Raw genomic sequence first — 22191 nt, 5'->3', positions numbered from 1 at the left:
TGTATTACAGGATATGCATCTTTATTAAAAAAAAGAAAGCTCAAATCCTAACTGAATTGTCTTCTATCATACAGGAAGGAATTGACAGTGCAACATCCCAGTTCTCAGTCAACAACAATGCCCTAGTCACAAGGTTATGTTCATTTCATACTAAACACTCCTCATTTCTGAAATTGTATAGACAGAATTTAATGCAGATTTCTTTACTAGTATGATATAAATCTTTCACTTATTTCCAACCTCAAAAAGTTCTAAAAACTAATTCTCCTTCCAAAGCCCATCTACACTTCTGTCACAAGTACCTTTAAAACAGAAATAATGCTGCTGCCAGAATACATTTTATTTTACGTACTGTTCATTCTCTGAATTCTTCCCACACACTCAAGTATTAATGAAATCAGGCTCTATTGCCTTTACTTTGGCCACACTGGTTTTTCATGCCTTATATTGTTACATTTCTACATTCTCTCTCTCAGACTACTGATCAGAACAAATTGTTCAGATAAGCCCTTTCTACCCACCTCCAACTGCCTAATGGCACATCTGCCATGACAGATGATGCAACTGCATTCTTAGCATACATTCCAGACACTTACATTCCTTGGATACAGTTGAAGGAATTTATTAACCAACATTATTTTATCTGAGTATTTGTTTTACACTAATGATAGGCAGTCTTCCTGAGATTTTTTTCCTTTAGTATTTCACATTAAAGATCAATTTAAGCCATGCAATAGATGCATCTGTATGTTCTCAAACTTGGCAATAACAAGGGCAAACATGGATTGAGGAATGTTATTTGTCCTTAATATCAACATATGGTGTTATAAATGATTTCCTCAAATCTATGCTGACTTAAATCATGCATGCCACATGAAGCCCTGATGACACATTTTTATTCACAAACTAACTTCAAATGCCAAATCAACAGACTTTAAAAACATTTTCCCTTAAAACTTAGGAAGTTTAGACAAGTGGCTTTTTGCCATAGAGCACTCCCCTGAAAGAATTATCCTTAGGACAGAAATGATACAATCTCCTGAATGTGAAACCATCAGCTTTTTTCTATCAATCACTTCAGTGATCCTGAAAAAAGTTATGCCCAGTTTAATCTGACATCTATAAATATACCTGCCTTTGTTCTTTTCTATTCTTACTGGATGCCATTCTCCTATAGACTTTCCCCAAGTCTGTAGTATGCAAAGTTCAATAATCATATTAGCCAAATATTCCCCAGTTTATACATCATTGACTTCAAGTTCTATAATCTGCAGGGGCTTTTAGTCACAAATGAAGTCACAGCACCTGTGTCTCAATGTTTAATTTTTTTTTTGAGACCACTGTTTGTCACACCAGTTCAGTACCTCTCGAACACACACACTATCCACCTTTGAAGTATCTGCACTTACTTTTGACAGGCCATCAGCTGGCACAGGTTTGCTCTCTATTCCAAATATTTCATCAGTATCTTGAACTTCTTAGGCAATGCCTTTGCATTACATGCAGCAAAACTAGCAGGATATAAAAATTCCTCCTTTGCTGTATGAAGCAAGAGGTTGATATAGCTTTTCTTTTCCTCACATACTAACTAATCCCATGCATTTTTTTCTATTTAACTGCAAGTTTCCTTGTTTAAAAGTGAACAACCAAAAATCCAAATGCTGAGATACAAAAAGACTGAGGTACCAAAAATCTGAATTGCTAATGGCAGACTATCAGAACTGCTATCCGTTCAATTTCTTCTTATTTTTCTGATTTTCTCATGCTACTTTTTTTTGGTGCAAGTTTTCTTAGTACTTCTAGTTTTCTTGCACTGAAATCTGAGGTTCAGTTTTACCTTTCTATGTTAAATCTTCTGTACACTCCATCACATTAGCAAAACAGATGTCCAAATTCTATTTCAAGATGTTATTTCAGAAAATAAAGTTCTCTTATTACTCCTTCCAAGTATGTATAATCTTATGTATATTGGTTCCCTTACAGAAAAAATTTCATCAAACCATGTTTTATAGCAGGAAGACAAATATCAGAGTATTCTTTAATAAATACTGAAAACATCATTAAAGCCATTCCAACAATCTTCTGAATCAGTATTTATATCATATCCAGCTTTTATCATGTTACCCATTTTCATCAGCTATTGAAATGTGTGAAGTGGCTTCCTGTTTTAAATAAGTTTATGCTCACAAAATTCAGAGTAAGAAAAACCACAGTAAATTATAAATTCAGGGGAACTCAGTGATAAAGCTCCAATATACAACAGAATGGGGCCTAAATAATTTCCCTGAAGTCATAAAATAGCTTGAGGCAGAGATGTAACAATACATGTCACTAAACCACTAAGCATTACACATCCTATATACTTTTCCAGTTTTGACATCTTGCATACATTGTTTTAGAACACAAATTCTTCCATTTGTTCAAAGCAATCTTGAGTGGTACCTTCAGAGAAACAAACTTAGAAGTATACAGTCTTTCAATTATTATTTATGACAGCAAAGTTTGTAATTTCAAATGCACAGTACTTACCCGTGCAAAGTCAAAGGCATATCTATAAATAAGTTTAAAATTGGTAGGCTCATTTAATAAAGATCTCAAGTAATCCAGAGAATTTCTCAATTTTTCTGTAGTATCACACCTACAAGACAAGCACCAAGTGAGTTTAGAGTCTGCATTCTTATTGATATGTCTGATGTTCTAGGAAAGAATCTCTAATGTGTATCCCCACTGAGCTGTTCAAAACACACCACTCTGTACAGACACGTATTTTTGAGTATGTCTGCATAAAATGCCTTATTAAAGCTGCAGTGTAAAACAAATTCGGATGAAGTAGCAAAGTCTTACACTGGGACTGACTGGTTTTGTAAAAAATGCACTCTCCAAAAGACAAAACTAAGAGCTTGTCCATGCATGGCAAACAAACCTCAAATCAAAGCAGTGAAAAATACTTCTAAAGTCTTGCTGAAACTACAGATCTTGCTTACACAGTTTTAGTAATTCTCTTCTGGAAAGTAAGTCAAAACAGTTCCTTCTTTCTCCAACTCCCTATGAAACATGAATATTCATGACTATTTACGTTAATTTTGCCATAAAATTAAGCTCTTAACTGGAGAAAGAAACTCTTAGAAAGAACAATGCAGAGTTACAGAAAGGGTTTGTATTATTTAGTGTTTTAAATCACTCTAACAACATCTAAAAGATACGTGCAATCCAGCAACAAAGATTGTTGGTGTCCTTGGGGACAGAAAGACAGAAAGAGCGCCAAACCTCATGACATTTCTCTTCTATTGAGACTGCAGATCTTCTAATCCAACTGTATTTAAATGTGCAATATCAGGTTTCAAGTTGTCTCTAAGTGACCATATTATCATAAATCAGGCCAAAAATCTGTGACTTCTACTCCGTGGCAGAGTTCTTTGCTTTAGGTGTTATGAGTCAAAACACTAAAGTGTGTTTTCTGAAAAGCTGTGTTTACTATAATAAACATATAAGAATTTTCAAGGCACTTACTGTAGTGATGTCATTCCTTTTAACCATTCTTGTAATGTAAAGTAACCCATGTTTTGTGCATCCAACTTCCATGCTAGCACAAGCATTACTACCTGTTTTAAAGAGAAAAAAATGGAGACTGAGAATTTAACAAAAAGATCCATGTGCTTTATAAATAACCACTGTTTAGTAGGATACAAATACTTTTACTTGTATAAGTGGAAAGTTCAGAACTTCACTACACTATGTTAGAAGTTAAGCTTCCTAAATGACAAACCTGTACACAATCCAAATGAAAAGAAGGTAACAGTACAAATATATAGAGTGAACATCTACCCAAGTTATCAGTCATCTCACGAGCAATACAATGGGGAGAAGATGAATTGGTGCAAAAACTGCAGAAAAGGTTTCCCAAAGTAACTACAAAATTTCAGTATCAGTTTGACAAACTATACCTGACATTTGTTAAAGCCTCATCTCAATGAAAATCACCTGCAATCCGTGAAATCAATTACTTGAAAGTTAATCATGATCCCACAATTCAAGCAGATAAGTAAATCTAGATGAGCTAACATTAATACACATCAAAACACAGGCTGATAGGTCATACTTCAGTTTTGCCCAAAAGGAAACAGTCTTTTCACATCTCACACAGAAGACCAAAGCAAAAAAGTATTTAGATAAAGCAATACCATAATATTATTATCTTATTTATCAACTTAAGAAACCACTTTTGACAAATATGTGAAAGAAAAACCTGCAGGATAACTGACCCTGCCAACCTGAAGAAAAAAATAATTAAGTCATTTAAATTTGCAACTCAGCCATTAACTAGCTAAGGTTAGTGCAACTCTGTACAGCTTATAATGAGAAATCAGAATACCTGCTTATACCTCCACATGTCTGCATAAATCACAACAGTTATTATTATCCTAAACTCTGAAATTAGCAAATTACATCTGACTTTCCAGTACATCTTTCGAAGCCACAATTCTCATTTACTTATATGAAGCTCTATGGATTCTGCAAAAGACAGGACTTACAAATGCATTTAAAGAACAAAAATTAGGCACTAGGAAAAAGCCTGTAAAATGCACAATTGTTTTTTAGATTTTATTTATTTATATAACTATACACACCTCACATACAGAATAAGTATCTGTATTTATATTCCTTATTTGTTTTTTGAAAGGGTATAATGGTAGTGCCACTACTTTGAAATCTCTTTCTGTCCTAGAAAACCCAAAGGAAACACTACTTGTTTGTTAGTCGCTATATTAAATCTTGAATGTAGTCTCATTGTTTCAGAGAAGACAATCATCAGCTTTTTCTTTTTAAAGATCTCTCTTTTTCTGGAGAGCCTGAAGGTTGGTGGTCTTAAAGTCAAAGAAGGGGCGGGGCGGCAGTGAAGACAAATTGAGGTTTTACAGGTTGACAGTCTGGGGTTTAAAGTAATGGCAAGTTGTTCCCAAATGTGTTTCAAAACCTCCCTGGTTTCTATTTCTTGAATTTTTTTAAACTCTCAAGATTTTTTTTAAATTCTTGGTGGAAAAGCAAGAACTGCAAGACTAGCTCATGCACACCACAGCAGGTGAGGCATTTCTAAAACGGATTCTGAACTTACGTTTTCTGGTTCAACTCCAATGTCTTCACAAAATTTCTCCATCCCTTCTGGCCCTACAATGTCATCCGTGCCTGCAAACAAAATGTATTTTACTCATCTCTAAAAATCAAAATAGCCTGTCCTTTACAGCACAAAAGAAGTGCAATCACATAGTGCAACCTAACTTTCATGCAGTTTGTTTTGTTTTGGCATGAAATAAATATTTCCGCACTATCAGACTTGGATTCACTTAAATCTTTATCTCACCTTTGAAAACAGAGAAACTGTAAAACAACTTTTCATCCCTGCCAAATCTTTTTAGTCGTTTACTGAGATAATCTTGAAAGTGTAACTATGTATGATTTTTTTATAATGCACTTAAGACTAACAGAACACGCACATAGTATTACCCAATTAAATGAGTGGACGATGACTAGTGAAACTCATTCCCTGTCTGGAGTCTCTACTTTATCACAAGATCAAATGACATAAAAACAAGATGTACAGCTATACAGGATACAAGGCATTATCATTCCCAGAACCTCATTCCTCATTGTCTCATATCCTCTTTATATAATGTTATCCTGCTTATTCATATTGCTACACCATGGTCACACATCATCTGTCTAACAGTAAATGTAACAGGAAGGAAATAATGAATTACAGTTATTTATTTGTCTACTTAACAGGAAAAAAAGGATTCAAAATACAAATGCTATTAAAATGCACCACTAATAAAACATGCTGTTAAATCAAAATATTTGTAACTTCTGTAATACTCCTGAAAAAATTATACAGACATTAAGAATTGTACTGTGCAATTCTACACTTTAAGTATTTGAACTATTTTGTTAGAATTATTTGACTCATGTTTAAAAGGGCTCATTTGAAAAAAATACACGCTGAAATGCCTACTTTCCTCCAACATAAAGATCACATGTGCAAGAAAAACAGGATTTATAAAGGGAAGATTAATCTGTATTTTATTATTAGGTGATCTAATCTAGAAATAACAAGGTTTAATTATGTCCTTTCCCATCTTCTCATAACAGCCTCTCAGTTCTCAGAGCGTACACAGCAGCCTTTAAAAAGACTCATTCTGTAATGCAAAAACACACCAAGGGAGGGAAAAAACCTAAATGCTATGTCAACTGTCTGCATACATAAAGAAGACTTATGAAGCAAGAACACAAGAGATTATTCCTTGAAAATTCAATTTTTAGAATGTTACTCAATACTGTAAACAGACTCGTACTCTCCACTTTTCTGTGTTTTATCTTGGTGTGTGCATCCAGTGGAAACCCCAAAGTTCTTTCACAAACAGCCTTCCTTTCATCCTTTCTTTCCATGAAAGTCTTGACAAAAATGAGTCATGCCTGTTGCTAGAGTAAAAAAATAAATCAAGCTGGTCAGAAAGGCAGACAATCTAACAGGTTAGATTTGGCTTGAATTTGTCTGAATCTCCTCTCATAGACTTCCACAGACAAGTGAGATCTCAAAGTATTTAATTTAGTTTATATAATTTTATTAGGAGAAAAAAAATGTTTTATTACATCAAATTAAGTCACTCTTCATTATGTTTAAAAAGTAGACAAAACAGAACAAGCTAGACATGTTATTCAAGACATGACCAGAAAACTGCAAGATAACACAAAATATCTATTTAATTTCTTTCTGGTCTTTACAGACATGAGATCATTTTCCCCCATATGCCAAATTTTTCCTTTCAGAAAACATTTGCAGGAAAATACAACAACCAACTTCACTAATAAAGGATCATCTTCTGTGACCACAGACCATAATTAACATTCCTAGAAATAACGCCTGAAGAAAGTTCTCATACACAAGGGCAAGAATAAATAATACAGGTTACCTTCCCTATACCTTGTGATGGAAAACTATTTGATAAAACTAGTATGGGATATTTTAATTCATTCACTTCTTTGCTTGAAACCCTAAGCACCAGATTCAGCAGAAACAAAACTAGTGTCACTACCTCCCTCACCCTTTGGGTTCTTTTAATTAAAGACACACCACTTCTGAGGCTAATTCTGTATTATGCAGCACTAACATGGCAGATGACAGAGGGGCAACAACATTTTGAACAGAAGTACAGCTTCAACTGTAGATTTGAATAGTAACATATACATGCTCCAAAACATTTCAAATTACACACCTTCTGTATTCTTTTTATAGGATATAGACAAAGACAAAACTGAACCTTGAACTGTTCAACCTCACATCACACAGGATAAAGGAAAGTCTTCCTAAGACTTTTACAAAAAATCTTTTCTATTCCATCTTTTGAAAGCTCAGTTAATGCAATTTTCATATTCCAATATAAATTTAATTGTTATTGGTAGGAAATTTGCATTTCACACTTACCTGCATATTCATAGAACCACTCTAAGCATCTCTTACTTGAAAAGACTTCTTCTTCCTCTGCTTTTATTCTAGTTGAATCGTATTTTCTATACATACTTAGAAAAAAGAAAGAGAAACAAGTAATTAATTTGTCAACATTTTTAAAAAGCGATCTTTTAGTCAACAGCCACTTTTAGGAGAAACATTATTCCTTTCAGTTTACTTAACATTCTGTCCTCATATCCAGTCATTTGGAACACTGCTTAAGAATCAATGACACTAAATACTTGGTTTGCTCACTCTGTCATACTTCCAGCGATTCATAATCATTACCCATGTAAATGACCTTCACCTCAAATGAATATAGTTTAGTTCAAATTCAACCCCAAACTGTTCTGTAAAAGTTCACAGTAAGGCCTTGCCTTACACCACCAGTTACCACAGTCAACTGATGGGCTGCAATCCAGCTGTGGATCTATGGCCAGAGTAATTCCATGTCCCAGTCAACACAGGTCCTACCTCTAAGTGCACTTTGAATTATTAACTAAAAAAAACTGCAAACACTCTTTTTGCTGCCTCGAAAAGATTCTGCAAAAGGCATAAGGCCCAAAGAGACAAGACCTACACTTACATTATTCTGAAGCCAGTAAGTTCATAAGGCAAAAGAACCACGGGAAAAAAAGGTTGAAAATCCTCATAGACAACACCTCAAGGAACGTCATTCATCATGGAACAGAGAACCATCTGAAAAGCTGGCCCCTTCCCCCAGAGACTACCAGCAGAGTAATGCTCTTCTCCTTCAACAAGAAGTGTAAGGAATTTTAAGTAGACTAAGGAAACAAATCTAGTATCTGAAACACCTAAAGCACAGAAAACATGACACAATGTGAAGGGTCACTCCCCCAGTTAGAGCTTCTGAAACCGGCACAGTATCATTTGTGCATGCTAGAGGAAAGAGGCTCAGCAGTCCAAGTAGCTATCCACTGCTGCATATGCATTCTCTGATCCATTTCCACCACTCTTCAGAGCTTGGGCTCAGAAAGGCTGAAAAGAGCAACAAATAAGTGGTTTAGTCTAGAGGAGGTAGCCAAGAACAGCTCTAAGTGTTCCAAGCATGCAGAGTTTCCTCTCACAATGTCAAATCCTGATGGGGGAAGACAATGAAGCAGCTAACTGGTTCAAGGAGAATTTTGAAACCATTTGAATCAAGAAATTAATTTGGATCTAATTTCATCACTGTTTCGTCTTTCTAGAAAGACATATAAAAGACACTAAGATTTATGAGCTTAGAAGACACTGATCCCACTATCCTCCACCTAGCTCAGCTATCAGCTCTGAGGGAGAGTAGCTAGAAGTTAACAGCACACAGATCATTCTGACAGGAACTCAAAGAAATACTTCATGTTTACTGTCATAGTTCCTTTAAAGCAGCTAACCTTTAGAAAAGTAATACTAGTCAGAACAAAATGATAAATTGCTAATTAGAAGACAAATACAAATGAGGCTCTTAAGAAATTTCTTAGGAAAAACTGACACTGTACTGAAACACACTGATCTACAACAAACTGGAACACTGCATAGAAATGTCAGCCATATGTGTTCCAAACACATATTCATATACTCACAATCTTAGATTTGGGGTTTTTCATTTTGAAAACACTCTTTTCCTATTTGAATTATCTATTTTGCATAAGCTTTACTGAAGCTGCTAAGGAAAAGGCTGACAGCATCGCTCAGTAAGAGCTAATCCAGAAGTTATAAGTCTGAGGTGGAATAATTTTTTTTAAAAAGGTCTGATAGCATACTTGCAAACTGAACTGTGATTATGAAAGACCTATCCAATAATTTTTAGGCTACTCTGAATTCAGAGCAATCAAGACAAAGAAAGGAGGCATTGTGCCACTTTGGCAAAAGTCTTAATTATTCAGTATCCCCTCTTTTGTCACAAACGTGACAAACACCAAGTAGAATACCAACTTGGAAACTGTAGCAGGAGCTAGTCAACATCTTTATTCTCTTTATTCAAGAAGTCTGTAAGAGTACTGCTGGGATTGAGGACATGGCAAAGCTAACAAGGTTCACAAAGAAAGGTATTTATCACAAGACTCAATGCTTTTTCTTACAAAGGGATGATAACCAATTGTCTTGCCCTGCTTGTTCATGTAAATCATCAACATGTTAAGCTGTCTGTATGCGAACAGTGCATTTAAGAAGGAACTCTCAAGAAACAGACTTATTGACAGAGTTGTAAGTCATTCAGGTATTTTAGAAAAAAAAGTTTCCTGCATCTACAAACAGCAGAGCTAAATACTGTAGCCTGAAAAAAGACATTGGTGCCAGCAGTATTTATAATAGCAATGGTGAGCAAGAACAGAAGAAAACAGCCCTTCTTATACATTCTCTGCATCTGCACATAGCAGAAGAATTTCAGACAACTGATATGAGATTGAAAGTCATTTGTGTTAAGGGCTAATGTCACAGTTCAGGAACTGCAGGAAATAGCAATAATAATAAATTAAGTCCATGTGCCCAACATATGGCAAAGTAACTCCAATGAAAATGCTCTTGCCTCAAACTTATGATAGTTCAAAAAGCTCTATACCTGACCACTGGAGTTCAATTTTAGAGAAGCCAGAACTGATTACAGATATTATAGCTTGTGCCAGTTCACAAGTTCAGAAAATAAAATCAAAAGGAATATAATCTTGAAATATCCCACTCTCTGCTATAAGCTAATTAGTCAGACATGCATTAACAGTGCAGATGACACTGTATCATGTTTATAATGAAAACAGACTATGCACTGCCAGAATTAGAGATTTCATGTATAAAGACAAACCCTGTTCTTTCCCTGCTTACTCCAAACATTAAATGAGTTTCTCACCCCGGCCTAGCCAAGCCAACTATTTCTACTAGCAAGAGACTCCTAATCTCTGAAGTGCCTAGTGAAGCAAGATGAGTGGGGAGATGCAAACATGTAAATAGACAAGTACCTGAGATTGCTCAGCCTAGGACAACTTGGTTCAATCTAGTGGCACAGAGTAAAAGTCTTTTCAAGGACTAAATCCTCTGAATTATTATTAATATGGATTTGATTACCTCAAGAATCATATTTACAGAAGAGAAAAACACAAACTTCCAGACACATCTGGCATCCATTTTGTATCTTGCAGTATTCCTCATCTCTGTGGAATTTCTCAGTATATACTGAAAGATGATGTGCCTTGTCTTTGTTCTAATGACAGTATCTCTTGCTATGCAGAAAAACACACTGCCAGAGTGCACAGAGTAGATATCTGAATACTTTGGGAGTACCAAACATCTAATGTACAGATCTCACAAACAGCAAGTCCTCAATGGCTCACAGCTTCATCAAGATGACCAGCACCAGTACTTTCAAACAGATGCACAACCCATTATGCCAACCAAGTTCTGCTTAGCAATTTGCCTCTATATTGGTAGTCTGTAAAAGGAAACTGCCAGTCACAGGAAGCTGCCAGGAAAGTGTCACACACCAGATACGAAACAATACACATGCTCACAAAAACAAAACAAAACAAACAAAAAAAGAGGTGGAGGGTGAGAGGGGGCAAGGTACAGGCAGAAAGTAAAAAACTCAAAAAGATGCCTTTCCTAAAGGAAGAACAAATGAATATACCTAGCACTTTTGGTACTAGAATTTGCACACTGTCAAAGAACGCTGGCACCAAAACAGGACTGCTAAAGGGCATCTTCTCCATCATCAGTTAGAAAGCTGCATGCACAGTTTTATCCCAGAGTGTCTGCTATACTCATCACTACCAGACAATACCAAACTCAGAACCTTTGCTTTTAGAATTACCCTTCCATTTCTGACTCGTTACATGATATCCATCAGGAACAGCAAGAAAAAAAAAGGTATTACCTAGAGGCATAATATAAATAATTATGTATTTTCCTCTCAGATGAAACACACATAGGTACAATGACTCAGAAAAATCTCCACTTGAAAAATAGCTTTTTTTTTTTTAGTTTAGTATGACTGTCAGTTCAGTGACAGCAATATGCAAGTTATTTCTAACAAATATCCCGTAAGGAGCATTTAGGTTTTTCTTTTTTATTATCTATTTCTAACAGTCATTTTGTCAGCTAGAAAGAGGAAAGAACGTGGGACAGGGCAGGGCAAAAGCAACATGAGATAACCTGTCTAAATTTTGTAAAAGTGATTTCAGTTACTTAACCACATCAAAATGTAATCATTTTCTCAGAGAGGCTTGCACTTCTATCATGACCTAATAGCTGACTCGTAACATCCATGTTCAAATTTACATTTGAAATATTCATGTGAGGTAGGGAATTCTAATATACCAGCAAAAAAAAGGTAAGACAATAGGAAATTATATAGGCAAGCATTTAAAAAAAAAAAAAAAAAAAAAAAAAAAAAAAGGTAAGACAATAGGAAGTAATATAGGCAAGCATTAAAAAAAAAAAAAAAAAAATATTTAAAACTGCGTGCCTAGGCATTTCATGCTTTGTGGGAACTTTAAACACATGCTCCACATCTTTTCCAGATTATTTTCTTCTCTTCCTAACTGATTTGGTGGGAAAACAAAATCATGAAAATTCCATCCAGCTATAATGGGGTGACTAGGCATGTGACTGTAAAAGTTGATGGCTGCTGCCAGCTGAAAGAACAAGGTAAGGGCAATTCTCTTCAACTCCCTGCAGTCTTCAAAGCTGGGTTATCTGCTGCTCTGAGCATGTTTCACTTGTACTGGAGTTGGTTAAAGCTCCAGCCACAGCCCCTCCCACTGCACCCACTCTGGGCAGTGTAGCTCCAGAACACTCAAACCAAGATCAGTGAAAACATGGAGCTTAGGTCACACTGAACAGTCTCTTCATGGTAGAAGCTGGTAATAATCCACTGAGAAGGAAAAATAAAAAGGGAAGGGAAAAAAGCTATGCTTTATTATGGTAAGTCAAAAGCCTCTCATGGAGATCTACAGCCTAGTTATTTCAGATGGTCAATGCTTACTGAATGAAGACATCAAGATATTCATCAACAGAAGCTTTGTTTCTAAGCAAAAAGAACTTAGTCAAAATCTTTACTGAATTTTGTTTGAGTTTTGAACTAAGTAACTAATTGCTTCCAGATTATTTTTTTTTCAAAACATGCCCATTTTTGATTGAAGAAGATGCCCTACACTACTTCCATTAATACTAATTAATTTAAAATTTTGGCTGAGAATTTTCATCTATGCAGCACAATGAAAGTATTTTAATAAAGCCTTATCTATTCACTCACAATTATGATTCTAGCAATAGTTTCATTAAAACTGTAGTAGAAAGAAGGGTGGGAGAAGAGATGTTTTGCAATTTGCAAGACATGACAAAAAACAGTTTAAAGCAACCCCCAGGACTAACTTGACTTTCAAGTTTTATGAATGAATATACCTTATCTCCCCTTATTTAAATACTTACAATCATTTCTAAACTGTTAAATGTTTGGAACTTTATCAGGCTTACTTAATGAGCAGTATGTGTAACAACACACATGCTGATAGTCACGTGTCCAGTTTAAGTGAAGTGTGCTGAAAAGCTATAGAAAAAGGAAAAATTGTATTTGTGTGTACCCGAAAACCCCTAATTCAAGGAAAATATCTACACACCTATGACAGCTGGGAACACAGGTGGTCTGCAAACCAGTTAGTAAACAACAGCAGAACAAAAACCAAACCAACTCTCAACACTAAAGGTTTTGAAAACTTTGGAAGTTAGTACATCTTATGTTAATGACACTGTGTTTTCAAAAACTGCATTTTTCCACTACAGAGTATGGAGTTTACTATTCAATACAGAAAACCTACTTTTCATGTTAGTAGGCCCTTTTGTGGTTCCTACACACATAAGGGTAAATTCATTGAAAGCATTTATCTAATTGTTTGAAAACATCAATTTCAGGGAAGTATATAAATATTCATAGTTTTCATCCTCCTAAAGTGACAATACCCATTACTGCAAGGCTTTTGCCCTTAGTGTGATTCCAGAATAAGGAGTAGAATTACTTTTTAAATGAGACTGTCAAAACATAAGACATTATATTAAACAGCTATTTTTTCCCTATTTGGCTAGATATTGTGTAACAGATAAGCAGCATAAAACAATTACCCAGTGAGGACTATCATTTTACCTATCAAGTATCTTTACATGAATCTTGCTCTACCTTTCTGAAGATGCTTAACATAGTGATGGAAGAACAATGTACAGAAAATGCAATTTTAACTCCAATTTGAGAATACTCTATACTGTACAGCTTTAAGTACAATAAAGTCAAGACTTTGACACTGAGATAAAAATAAAAACTAAGTCTTCAAGTCATTATGTTCAAGCTAGCACATGCTCAACTGTTTACTTCCAACAGTTATTCTTTAAGGTAAGATAACTCTTAGTGTTATCTATAAAGCACTGAGTTTTTATTATACATCACCTGGTATGAAAATTCACCCTCACTGAAACACTGCACTCATGCATGGTTCATGGTGATGCTATGAACACCAATTAAGAGAATTCAAGTTCTTATTATGTAAGAGGTGGAGTACTAATGAACATGCTTGGAGTCTTCTATAATCAGTTTATGCACTAGATCAGTATTTCCAAATAATTTCACAACTAGATTTGTTCCTATAAATGCTTTTCCTCAATTGCCTGTGCATTCCACTAGTGCTTCTGAGATGCAGCTGTATTCCTACCAGCCTGAAATTAAGGGTGTAACACATGTTTAACTTTATGACTTTAAGAGTCTTAAGAAACTATCTTCTCTTTCAGCATAGAGACCTGCTGAAAGAAACTTTATGGAAGAAGGCACATCTAAAAATATTCCCATCAGATTTGAAGAGATTATAAGAATGAGTAAAAAATAGTGAAGACTGAAAATATCACCCAACAAAACACTCCATTACAGATTTTAAAAACCCACATTTTTCTGTTGGACAAACCAGAAAAAAATCATCAACCTTCAGTCTCAGCTGCAGTGCAAACACCATTAATGATGACATCCCTTGAAAGTCTTTGGACTACTACCCAATATTTTCACACTGTGAACAAACAGGACACTTGCAATTACTGAGTTTGTTAACGTTGACCCTATAAGCACGTCACTGTAGCTGAGAAACACACAAAAATTTATGTCATTCCATTAAGTATTTGAAGTGACAAATCTCTCCTTTTAGGAAGCAGAGGCCCTTCTGGAGAGGACTGTGTAGCTCTTCAGACACTGACTGCCTTTCTTCACTTAATACAGAATCCACGCAAACTAATGTCCTGTGCAGGCTTATCCTGAGTTACTAGAATGCATCTTCTAGGAAGTCTGTCTCTAAAACAGAAGCTCAGAACTGGGCCTAGGAGCCCCTTATTCTATAAACTGGTATTCCACTATACTGTCTTTACTGTATATAGCATTCTCTGCACACAATGTAAGCAGAACTGGCTTTGCCAGCTAGGTATGCTACAGCACACTGCTGCAGAGTTTCCTGATTTCAGACCAATTTCTGCTCAACTGAGATGTCTGATCCAAAAACTAAACTTGACAGGTATGAACTCCACCTGACAAAACAAGCATGGAAGTAGGAGACTGTTTTTTGACTAACCTGCTCACAGAAGATTACAGGGGTAAAAATCCTTCCTTGAAAGAAAATACAGCTTCAAGACCAGGCTGAATGTGCAGCAAATAATTTCATATTGCCAGTCATGCTGAAATACAAAACTGTTTTCTTGGGAGACCAAAACAAAAAAAACACTCTGGGATGCAGAGAAAGCTCAAAAACCTTTACAGGAAGTCAGTCAGATAAAAACTGGAACCACATCAGAAGATATTACCCCATGGTTCACGACTAGAAGATCTGGTTTCTCCTCCAATTCTAAAAGCAGGCTGAGATCTTCCTTTTAATAAAGACTTACATGGCAGTAAAATGAAGATTAGATCCATTAGGTATAAACTGAGAGGTAGATATAAAAAAAATCCTTCAAATTACATTTGCAAGAAGCCCTTAAAAACTATTAAATATCTAGTATTCAGAGAGCAAAAAATCAGGTTTTTATAATTTTCTTATGTAATTACACAAATCAGTATTTCTTACTTACAGGCAAGCTTACTTTTTAGGGGGCTGTTTTCTATCATCAGTGTCTTGGCTAAGGCAGGTAGAGTTCAGCTTTATGAACCTCTCTATATTCTAGGAAGAGTCTGTCCTTGTATTGCTGCCACATTGTACGTCTATGTTTGAATAAGCCGTAATGCCCTCTATCAATTATTTAGCTTTTATATTTCATTATTTATGAAAAGTAACAAAAAATATTAAGAACATGAACTGCTTTTTTGTTCTAGTTAGTGTTACAAAGCAATGAAAGAGAGAGTTGAAATCTCTTTCTTCTGCATCAACAGATCATTTAATAAATTCCAGTGCAGTTACAGTTGTGCAACCCTATTAAACACAATGGAGTTATAAGGGCATGACCAGAGGCTTAATTTGGCTACCAGTATTTTTCTTACTCATGCTAGAGTAAAAAGGAGAGAACCCAGCCTGATTTCAGGCTGATAGTTCGGAGAAAAATGCCTCTTTTAACTTCCCTGAAGGTACTTGCTATGGAAGCACGAGTTTTCTGAGACATCAGTAACACATAATAGAGCTCAAATTCTACTGACTGATGCAGTGCCAAGCAAACTTTCTACACGCCACTTTTCAACATCAGAACAGTCCTGCATCTATCATTCAGCAGTGTGCAGTTCTATACAGCCTCAAGTTCTGAATTTAGTCCTCAAAAACAGTTATTCTTGCACATGGAGAGCACATTCAATAGTTTCTGAATGACTCAACACACTACACATGCTGAAAATCCAACACTTGCAGAGGTCTCAGCTATCCAATACCTCATGCCAAAAGAGTATACTGTTCATGCACTCTCTTGAACCTATTTGGCTTCTGCTGTCCAGTGAGAAGCCCCTCAATAACCGCTGAACCACTGGCTCTCACCTTACCTGGGCAATGTCCCCTTATATGTTCAGTGTCAAACCACAACATAAAATCCTGCTAGTCTCTCCCTGTTAAGAGCTGAGTGGACTATAACTACATTCACTTTTTTGACAGGCTAGAGATTGATAACAGCCAATCCAGACCTTATGCATGTATATGAGAAAATAGTACTGTGTTCTTAGAGGTTGTTTTTGAACAAACAAGTACACATTTTGACAGCTGGCAACTAGAGCAAGAAGTTCCCTACATGCTTCTTGTACATCTAGAGAAAGGTGAGATGCAAACTGAACCTACATATACTTATCAATATTCCACAGTTCAATCACCAGCTATGGTTCCACACTGAGAAACCAAGTAAATTTCACTATTATTTTCATTAGTATTTAAACACATGATATATCAGCTATTCAACTTTAGATATTCCATCAGTCTTAGCTCATGGTAAGATGACATACCCATCATGTCTACTTTTCTTAGCAGATAAATCATCTCCTGCTGCAGGTCTCCTCTTTTTCCTTGGAGGCATCACTTTACTAAAGCAGTCTGATGAACTGCAAGACCGAAGACTTCCTACAGAGGGAATTAAAAACACCAGCACAAAGAAATGAAACTGTTGCAGACCAGTTAAACTGTGTCCACTAATAGGCATATTACAAAGGGAAGGGAAGGAAGTTAGGGGATTTAAAAAATTAGAAAAGAAATGGTCTCCTTTCAATAGCATAATCCTTCTCACGTTTACATGGTATTCTATGACCACATTTCCATTAAGGTCAAAAGTCCTATATCGAAATGTACAGTAGCACTAGCATTACTTCAGTCTAACAGCAGTCAAGAACTGGCACTATCCTGAAGAAGTATTTAGGTCCTCAAAAAGTCATTCTTATTTTTAGTCTTTTATTCAAATCACAAGTTCTAAGAGCGGATCATTGCTTTTTGAAATACAGATGGGAGTGAACACCTACCTCTAGAAAGCAGAACCCTTTCTTTTCAAGCCCCAAGTTTTTTGTGATAGAGAGCAAGAGGTAGGAAAGGTTTTGTTTGTTCTTTGGTGAGAGGTCTTTTTCCAGTTTTTTTGGGAGGCTTTTTGTTTTGTTGGGATGGGAAGAGACATTTAGCAATCACCAGGATAAAAAAGTAAGTGGCTGGCTGGATTATTTGGACTGAACAGTTCTCAAAAAATGAGGGTCCCCAAGCAGGAAATAGCCAATTCCAGACACTGATGCCAATCAGGTGGCAGTCTTTCCATCCCCTTCTCTCAGCTACATACTCCTATGTCTCTGGTAACTCTTCCATGTGCCAATCCAGCTCACCAAACCTGTAGATAATTAACCAAGGAAAAAAGAATAACAACTTTCCATACATTAGCACAAGAAAGAGCACAGGACCAGCCCTTTTGGCCACAGGAAGGCACTAAATTGTTTCAGCTGTCTCATGAAAACAGTAGGCTAACACTCCAGGCATAATTTTGTCCTACTTTCATACGCTGAAGACCACACTGACACCTGAGAAAGGCATGTGTAAGAGCAGCTCAAAGAGCTATCACAGCTCTAAGTACTACACAGAGAACTTGAAAAGAAAAGGAAGACAGAAGTGAGGTATAAAAATCCAGACATAAAGCGATGCCAAAGAAATATGCAAGAAAACATGAAGAAATCCAGCATTCCTAAGCTATCTTCTCTTTGCTACAACAGCACCCAAGTTTAGCTATGCTCAATTACGATGCCCATAAAATCTTTTATCTCACATCACAGCACAGAAGCAAGCAATAAAACTTTGACTGCTTTTTGACACCAAGGGAACAGACTGAAATCAGAGGCCCAATTCCCAACAAATACTGACAGCAATCTTTTGCTTACCTATTCTTCGAATCTTTGAAAGGCTCTCTCCTGTTATAGGAGAAACACAAGTAAGGAACCTTAGAGCCTCACAGGCTTTGCTACACGTACATTATTTCAAACATGCATGGAAACGCTAACCCATAAGAAAGTACATATTTCTCCAGTATCATGTTCATATTTTTCTAGTATCATGTAAGATATTCAACCCAATTTTTACACCAAGATGAACTAATCTGGTTTCAACTAATAAAGCTTTTACACTAAGTATGCCTTCTTTGGTCTTACCTTTATATTAATTTCTATCTATAAAGAAGAAAATTAATCTCTCTAGTTCAAGAAATACTCTCCAATTCAAAGAATTCTTCCTACATGTTCTTTTTTTTTAACCCTAAAACTCCCTCCTCATTACTGTCCCAGAAGAGTATGACCATACACTGTCTTTTTGAAAGAGAATTAACAGCATTGTCAATTCAAATTACAATGTAAATTATCATCAAAAAACTTGCAAGTATTATGCTCCATAAACTATTACCAGCAAAAAAAAAATCATAACGGCTGTGTCAGAAGAACATACTTCTAGAAGCACTGTCTAGAATGCATTACAAAAGGAAATTAGTATTTCCTGATTACAATAGTATTTATTTTCTTCTCAACAATTCCAGATATACTTTAAACAGGTAAGCCAGAGACCATAAAAAGCTCAGAGTACACCCAAGGCATTTTGCAAATTAAACAAACTAAGGAACCTGACCTGCTGAATGTCACTTGTTCAATCTGATTATGCCTGCACATTAATCATACTGAAAAACTCTACTCTCATAAGTTATTGAATCTGTGATACTTCATCTTTCAAATCAAATTTCTAAAGACTTTGCCAGTAAGTATTTTTGAAAGCCTACACAGACTAAAAACATTTAAGATGACAGCAGAACTCAACAGATGGCTAGAAAGAGCCAACAGACTTAAGACACACACTGAACTTAATAAATGAAATTGTGATAGTAAACACCTCTTTTTGGTAAATATGCATTTACTTAAGTATAACCTGTAGCTATTTCATTCCTTTGAGAGCAAATTGATTGCTTTTAAGTGGCTTTCTGTTAAAAAAGCAAAAATCCATTTGCGATGGATGCTGGTAAAATGTAAGAAAAAAACCACACATCCCCCTCACCCCCTACAAATCTGTGCAATTTACTGATCAATTGATTGTGAAAAGAAATATGCAAGGCCTCTGTGAAAAAAGCAGCAAAGCAAAAGATAAATAAAAAATAATAAAATAAAGCAGTTACAGAACAGAGAAATCATTTTGTCAGACCTGCAACCCCATACAAACCAAAGAATTTAATTCAAGAATTCCAGCTTGGACTCTTTGCCTCCTTGAATGATAGAATGTTTTTAAGAAGATTGATGAACTTGTTTTAAAGGCTTAAACTGATCACAATTCACTACACCCCAATTTCTCCAATGACTCCTATGAAAAACTTGTATCCTTTTTGGTTTGAATGTATCTAGTTGCAGCTCTCAAAGGCACAGAAAAAGGAAGAAAAGAGACAGCTCAGAAATTGGTAGGTGGCTATTAAATGCACACACACACTGCTCTCACACATTGACAGCACACAGACACCGGGTGGACAAACATATTGTAAATGCTTTCCAAGACTTAACATCTTAGTAACTGAGGTTTGGAGCAAGTATTCACTAGACTTTAACTGTTGAATAATCTCTAAACTACTAAAAAACACAGTGTAAGGATTTTACTTTCAAAGCATTTCTTTTGTTACTTAAATTGGTGTGCTACATTTGAAGGGCAGTTACAATTTCTCTGTAACAGGAGCAGAGTATTTATTTCATTTTCACGTAAAGCTAAAAATTATCAGTTTGGGTTTTTTTACTTGGAACTCCTGTAATTTCTCAATTCACAATACAGCTCACTAAATAGCAATATTAACCCTTCCTACATAGAGCTTTCTAATTCTAAATGTAATTTTAGGCCTAGCAGCGCACAACTAATTTCTTTTCCCAAAGGTCTGACCATCTGCAAACAAACATGCAGCCACCTCTTACTACATGCAAATTTGACAGAATTTTACTTACCAAGTGCAGCTTTGCTGATGTGATTATCTTCAAAGCTTCTCACTCCTAGGTCTCAACTCAAGATTGGCAGAATCCTCCTAGTTCTCACTGGTTTTTTGACACTTGAAGCTAGCATTTGCAAGGTAGAGCTCCAAATGCCTACTGAATAGACCACCACTAGCCAAAAGCCTGTTGAGTTTAAATGCTGTTTGCCAAACATCCTGTTGAATACTTCCAAATTTACAGGAGACAAAGCTTTCAAAGGGAAGAATCAATTCAAGAGCTAAAATTCACCCTAGGAAATTTGAAACAATATATAAAATAAAACCCACAAGGGACGGACAGTCCTAGAATAGCAACAAAACCAGAGAAACAAAAGAAAAAAGAAGCCAATAAAGAAGAGGAACTCTACAAGCTGTGTCTCTACAGAAATTATTTACAGGCATGGAATTTACACCTTCTCCAGCTAAATCCTGTGAGGAATCCTGCTCTTCTGATGCTTCAGTAGAAGGATGCTTCAAAGGAAAACTAATTAGAAACTGTGCATGCTGAAGCAATTGGGAAGATATAGCTGATCACTTCATAATGAAACAAAATGACCACAAATGCACTTATCAATCATCAGTTTTCAGACACAAGATGAGAAAGCAAAGATACTCATCAAAACATTAAACAACTTGCAATCCTGCTGCAAAAGGAAAACTCATCTTCTCTGTCTTGAATTCCACACTACAGAATTGCTCTGGACTCAAGAAGGGTTTCATCTCTAATCTAACAAAAGAAAAAACCAGCAGAGGCAAAAGCAATTTCTCTCCCCCAAAGACTGATGAACAGCAGTGAAGCCTTCTTGTTGTCGAACAGATAACCTCACTGTTTTAAACAAGCCAGGTGACAACAAGAAGCATACTTTTAAAGACTTTTTAGTCTGGATAAGTAACTCACAATTTAATTACCAAATCATGGTAAGATATTAACAAGCTGCTAGATTTGTAGTTATGACATAAAAGCAACTCATTTCAAACGTGAGTTTTCCAAGTTAATGCATATACATACTAATAGAAAAATAAATTGTTTACAGACTCAGAATGCCTGCTGTTCTTACACCTCCAAACAGGTGAAAAGGCAAAGCCCATGACATATTTGAAGTCTATCTCATTTTTCAGACAGATATGCATACTGAATGATAGCGCATGAGACTGCAACCATTGGAGGAGACTGGAATTTTGAAACAAGATCCATCTTAGCTCTCAAATCACTGAAGGAATTTTGAAACTGCCACTTCCCTGTAGTTTTTGATGTTTTAAGGGCTGGTTTCAGAAAGGAAATCTGGCAAATACTTATAAAAGATACAATTTCCTTCAAGTAATTTAGATGTCCAAGACATTTTTTGTTAGCTTAGCAATAACTGCTTTGAGGTAAATGTGATATGCATTTAAAAGTTAATACTCTTGTTAATAAATATTAACCTAAAACTAAGATTTTTTTAATCGCTTTTAGAAATCCCAATCAAATTTAGATACATGTACATTGAGTCATCCCAAAAACAAAGTCCACAACATAATGACAATAACCCAGATAATTATGGCAGAAAATGAACAGCAATCTTTAAGAATAAGTCTTGGGCCAGAAGATTTAGTGTTAAAATAATCTCAGAACTATAAAAAACCTTGACATGGGTTTGGCAACACTCAAACCTTTTGCAACAGTTCTTAGTCTGACTTTGAAATGAGTTCTAGACACAGCATCTCAAATTCACAGCACCTATACGGTTCTATAAATTGTGCAACAAAATTAATAGGTTTTGACAACTTCTTGCTGG

The 22191-nt window shown here is 35.7% G+C and overlaps 1 protein-coding gene across 10 annotated transcripts in view; it reads right to left on the bottom strand.

The window, feature by feature from the left end:
* The window catches only part of DCUN1D4 (defective in cullin neddylation 1 domain containing 4), a 41616-nt gene that overhangs the window by 6669 nt on the left and 12756 nt on the right, over nucleotides 1–22191 (bottom strand). For 4 of the 10 annotated variants that reach the window (XM_041466364.1, XM_041466530.1, XM_041466454.1 and 1 more), the window contains exons 4-7: nucleotides 7478–7572; nucleotides 5114–5184; nucleotides 3511–3602; nucleotides 2530–2638 (exon numbers count right to left, since the gene is read on the bottom strand). In XM_041466364.1, the coding sequence (XP_041322298.1) occupies nucleotides 2530–2638; nucleotides 3511–3602; nucleotides 5114–5184; nucleotides 7478–7571 (366 nt within the window). In that variant the 5' untranslated portion in view covers nucleotide 7572. Of the gene's footprint in view, nucleotides 1–2529; nucleotides 2639–3510; nucleotides 3603–5113; nucleotides 5185–7477; nucleotides 7573–16916; nucleotides 17032–17423; nucleotides 18190–18317; nucleotides 18348–22191 lie in introns of those variants that run through there. The other 6 variants (XM_041465854.1, XM_041466095.1, XM_041465926.1 and 3 more) reach the window with 3 other exon arrangements.

This window comes from Pyrgilauda ruficollis, unplaced genomic scaffold, assembly GCF_017590135.1.
Source record: "Pyrgilauda ruficollis isolate IOZ18807 unplaced genomic scaffold, ASM1759013v1 scaffold1, whole genome shotgun sequence".
NCBI lineage: Eukaryota > Metazoa > Chordata > Aves > Passeriformes > Passeridae > Pyrgilauda > Pyrgilauda ruficollis.
The sequence above is the reverse complement of the archived record's forward strand: the minus strand, read 5'-3'. Positions and strand labels throughout refer to the sequence as shown.